Source organism: Myotis davidii, unplaced genomic scaffold (assembly GCF_000327345.1).
Source record: "Myotis davidii unplaced genomic scaffold, ASM32734v1 scaffold509, whole genome shotgun sequence".
In the NCBI taxonomy this organism is placed as follows: Eukaryota; Metazoa; Chordata; class Mammalia; order Chiroptera; family Vespertilionidae; genus Myotis; species Myotis davidii.
In genome coordinates this window covers 409,828-415,155 of record NW_006382996.1, presented here as the reverse complement: position 1 = coordinate 415,155, position 5,328 = coordinate 409,828, and the positions used below count along the sequence as shown (strand labels likewise).

Below are 5,328 nucleotides of genomic sequence, written 5' to 3'. Positions count from 1 at the left end.
GGCGGGTTGAGCCGGGCGGCCGACTGCAATCGGCGCGCGATTTCGACTGCCCATCTCCTGAGGATTAGGGGTCTTCCATTCGCCCCCAGCAACACTAGTGCGCCCGCCCCGGTGCATTCCCGGAGTTTGCCCGACCGGCTCCATGTCCCCAAGCCATTCTGGGACTTGGGCGCAGACCAGGGCCTGAATATTCTTTTCCTCATTTATCACCCCCCCCTCCCCCCTTTCGGGTGTAGGTGGGCCTTGCCCCTTTTTCCCTCGCAGGTCCTGTACGGACTAAGAGTGCCTGTGAGGAGAGAGCTGTGCCTCAGCATTCTTTCGGCGCCCAGCGGACTGCTTTCCACGCAGCAGGCGCTCGATAATGGTATCAGTGACAGTAAAAGAGCCCATTGTTTTCATTTTACTAACGCTTTCAGCTTCTACTCCCTTCCTCCTCCTCCATCTTCGTCCATGAAATTGTGTACGCTCCCTTTAAGACTAAAATGGTGGCAGGCTACGATCGGGACTCCACTTCCGGTGGGGAGGGGGCGGGACCCCAGCCCGCTCACGCCGGAAGTGGTTTGCGCTCTCAAGATGGCGACTCCCTATGTAACTGACGAGACCGGCGGTGAGTGCGGGAGGCGCGGAGCCGTTTCTCTCCGGGCTCTCGGGGTAGGGGTTCGGACTTGGAAAAGGGTCTGTGCCCCGCCCATCCCGGGGCCCCTCCTTTGCCCCGCCCTTCGGACCGCCTTCCCCATTCATTCCTACGGGGTGCCACCTGCGCCCCCTTCTGGTCTCGAGTTTAGGGGTCTCTGCTTCCGGTCACCCAAACCTTGGGGTCCTTCAATGCTGGCCCCTACTCCAGGGCCCTCACGGGCCTTTAAGGTTTTCTCTAGCAGTCGAAGCTCCAGCATCTCTCTTTTGGGTTCTCCAGCCTTGGGGGTTCCAACACTTAGTTCCCTCCAATTCCTACCTTCCCTTTCTTCCCCTCCCCCATCTTTTAGCTGTACCTGCTTTCTGCCCGACCCCAACCACATTTAAATTCTTTTTCTGGAAGCTGTGTCTGTAGATCTTCTCATTGCTCTATAGCGCTTTTCCCACTTTCTCCCTCATCTTTATTGTTGGTCCAGAGGCGTGAAGGGATGAGGATCCTAATAGAACTTTCAGCACGAGTTTTCTCGTCGATGGCCCCACCCTCCTTTGCCTTCTCTGTTGATAGTGATAGGAGGTGAGGGATCTAAGGTGGAAGAAGGCAAACCAGGAACGGGTCTAGTGGTCTCTCAAGCCCTCTGACAAGTTGATAGAGCCCAGTTATTCCTTCTGGCTGGAGAATTCCCAGTCTTGCTGATTGAAATGCTGAAGTGTCTGCTGCATATGTGAGCTTTATGTGTTGAAACCTGAAAATCAAGAGTTTCATTGTGGTTTTGTCCCATCCTAATTTCCTCATCTTTAGAAAAATGTGCATAGGAATATCTAGTCATTGACATTCAAATAAGATAGTATATGTGAAAGCAATTTATAACATGCTGTGCAAGGCAAGGTGTTACTGTTTTCTCTTTTGTGAAGCCTTCAGTGTGTATGTAGAGTCTTCTGTAGAAGGGATGCTCTGCCTGTGCTGTGGTACATATGGTCTGTTTTAAAACGTGCCATGTATGCTTCTTGCTTTGCTACTTTTCATGTCCTCCATATCCCAACCCACCTCTCCTATGATATCTAATGACAACCCTGGTCTCTGCTTCCTCTCCCTAACCTCACATTGTAAAGTGGTGGGTACAACCTTTCCTGCTCTCTGCTCAGTAGGTCCTTCTTCAATTAGCTTCTTTTAATGTGTGCTTTGAAAATATTACTCAACTTCCAATTTCCAGTACACTTCTTTATTCTTAACTGTTTTTTGTTATTGGTGTTACTGTTTTTTATTGACTTGAGGGAGAGAGAGAGAGACAGAGAAACATTGATGTGAGAGAGAAACATCAATCGGCTGCCCTCCTCACCCACCATGACTGGGATTGAGCCCACAACCTGGGCATGTGCCCTGACCTGGAATCAAACTAGTGACCTCTTGGTGCGTGGGAGGATGCCCCACCAACTGAGCCACACCTGCCAGGGCTTACCTGTTTTCTTAAACTGATTTAATGAAAATCCAGATATTACATCTCACCCTACCTTCCTACCAAGGATTATTTTTTGAACTCTGTGACCATGTGGAAGAGGAGAAGGAATCACATTGCTTTTTTGCTTTCTCTTACTACTTCCAGATCATTGATCTACCACTGTCACACTAATACTCATGGAGTGCAGGAAGCCGGTCCACCCTTGCTGCTTGACACAGTCGCTGCAGGGAAGAAACATCTGCACAGTTTATGTTTCAAGGGACCTGGCGTATATGGCATATGTTTGCTCCCGCTCTTAGCGCTATGTGTTTTAAACAGGGCCACCTCCCCGAGAAAGGTTGTTTCCCCAGGTGAGGATTTTTCCCTGGAGTTAGGGATTAACAGGACTAACAGGATTAAGGAAGAGAATAAAACCCCTTAACTAAGTGCCAGGTGGGTAGTTAATCACTTTAACTACGAACAATCACGCTTAAGCTACATAATCTTTATTTAGGATAATCTCCTTCAGTTACTTCCTTGTAGTTTAACAGAACAATAGAGTAGTGACCTTGGAATGGAGATAACAAACGCCTTAACCTTTGGAATAGAATGGATAGGATTAAAATCAGGTGGTATAAATACAGATGTAACAGGAGAATAAAAAACAGAACCTGGCTGGAGACCCTGACTAGAGAACCTGATCAACTGAACGCTGTCTCCGTGTCATTCCTTCTTTGCTGACTCCGTCCACACCTTTGGGAACCCCTGGACCTGCTGGGGCTGGACCCCAACAATGGAAGGTATTGCCATGCAATTATAGCTTTTTCTCTAAAACTTCAGGGCCATCATTCTTTTTTTCTCCACTCTTTCTTGCTCTCATCCTCAGTATCTCCAGCACCTTTGGATACTTTGATCTTATAGTTCCTCAGCATGAGACCATTGACTTTCCTTTGTATTTTCAAACCAGCTACACATCAGAGTCACTACAACTTGGACCTTACCTATGATACTGCTTCCCCTTCATGTGCTCTCCATCACTTATTTTTGCCTCCTTACTAGTCACTTTTTTCACTACGTCACATCCACAGAAGCAGCGTTTTGCCTTCCTTAGGTTCTCTGGTTCTTGACCTTTCCAATTTCATTGAGTCTTATCACTACCTTCATGACTATCATTGATGCTGCCCTTGCTAGACCTCTGTGACCAGCCACTTTAGTACTATCCTCATTGCTTTCTTCATTTGTTTTGATCTATACTAAGCAAGCACTTACGTTATTTTGAGTCATACTCATCAACTGTTTTCTTGGCTGCTGCTTCCAGGTCCACAGCATATAGCTAGGGAAAAAGCACAGAAGCTAGCAGATCCAGTATAATATAACCTAATGTTAACTTCTGCCAAGATCACAGTTTCTCTCGAATTCTTTCTTGGTTTGCTTACAGTCTACCATGGCCATTTCCCCAACCTTTTCTGGCTCTCTGTAACCTTCCATTTATTTATTCATTTAAAACATTTAAATAATTTTTTTTATTGATTTCAGAGAGAAAGGGAGAGGGAGAGAGAGAGAAACATCAATGACAACAGAGAATCATTGATCGATGCCTCCTGCATGCCCCCCACTGGGGATCAAGCCCGAAACCCAGGCATGTGCCCTTGACTAGAATTGACCCCGGACCCTTCAGTCCGCAGGCCAATGCTCTATCCACTGAGTCAAACTGGTGAGGGCTGTAACCTTTCCTTTTAATTCTCCCTCTTGTGGCAGATGACCTTACTTTCTATTTCATTGAAAAATCAAGGCCTATCATTTCTGTTTCTTTCCTGTCCACAGTTTGATTTCTTGAATGTCAGTTCTATGCATACTATTTCCATTTCCTCACTGCTTAAGAGTTTCCTTAACTCTTTACAGTTTTTACTTTTAGCACCAACCTCTCTCCTGAGTTGCCAATTTCCTTTTATAATTGTTTGGTAAATAGCTTTCATTCATGGATATACTGTCATACTTCAAATACAATCTGACCAAAATCAATATCAGTTCTTTTTCCCTATTTCTGTTAAAGGCACCATTGTATTAGCCAACCAAAGATCAACTTCTTTTGCATTCTCTCCCTCTTTCTCTCCTTAAAATTTTATTTTCTTCTTAAAATTTTAAATAGACTTTATTTTTTAGAATATTTTTAGATTTAGAGAAAACAATTTTCTAAAATTTTTACTTACTGATTTCAGAGAGAGAGAAAAACATTGACTTGTTGTTCTGCTTATACATGCACTCAGCGGCTGCTCCATGCATGTGCCCTGACCAGGGATCAAACCTCCAACCCTGGTGCATTGGGCCAATGCTCCAACCAACTGAGCTACCTGACCAGGGCCTAGATTTATAGAAAATTTGAGAAGATGATATAGACAATTTCTATGTATACCTTACATTGTTTCCCCTATTATTAACATCTTACATTAATATGGTACCATTATTGCAATTAATGAACCAATATTGACACATTATTATTAAAGCGTATACATTATTCAGATTTCCTTACTTTTTACCTAATTTCTTTTTTCTGTTCCAGGATTCCATCCAGGACACCATATAACATTTAGTTCTCATGTCTCCTTAAGCTCCTATTGGCTGTAACAGTTTTTCAGACTTTCCTTGTTTTTGATGACTGACATTTTTAGGAGTACTGGTCAGGTATTTTGTAGGATACCCCTGTATTGCAATTTGTCTGATGTTTTTCTCATGATTAGACTGGAGTTATGTGTTTTGGGGGGATTAACCATTGAGGTAAAGTAACATTTTCATCATATCATGTCAAGGGTAAATAGTATCACAATGATTTTTTACTGTTGATATTGACTGTGACCACGTGGCTAAGGTTGTTTGTAAGGTATCACCACTGTAAAAGTGACTCTTTTTCCCTGTCCTTTTCATACTGTATTCATTAGAAGAAAGTCACTGTTCATACTTTTTAAAATAATTTTCAGTGACAGTTGACATTCAATATTATATTAGCTTCAGGTGTAGAGCATAGTGGTTAGACATTTTTATAACTTACACTGTGATCCCCCAATAATTCTTGTACCTACCTGACACCATATACAGTTATTACAATTTTATTGATTATACTAGAGGTCCGGTGCACAAAAATTTGTGCACTCAGGGGGGAGGCGGGGGGGTCCCTCAGCCCGGCCTGTGCCCTCTCGCATTCTGGGACCCCTCGGGAGATAACGACCTGCTGGCTTAGGCCTGCTCCCGGGTGGCAGAGGGC

The 5,328-nt window shown here is 44.3% G+C and overlaps 1 protein-coding gene across 1 annotated transcript in view; it reads left to right on the top strand.

Annotated features, from left to right (window-relative positions):
• Positions 1-6: 6 nt before the first annotated feature.
• The window catches only part of PYM1 (PYM homolog 1, exon junction complex associated factor), a 30,109-nt gene continuing 24,787 nt past the window's right edge, over positions 7-5,328 (top strand). The window contains exon 1 of the mRNA XM_006777830.1: positions 7-607. Coding sequence (XP_006777893.1) covers positions 451-607 — 157 coding nt within the window. The 5' untranslated portion in view covers positions 7-450. The remainder of the gene's footprint in view (positions 608-5,328) is intronic.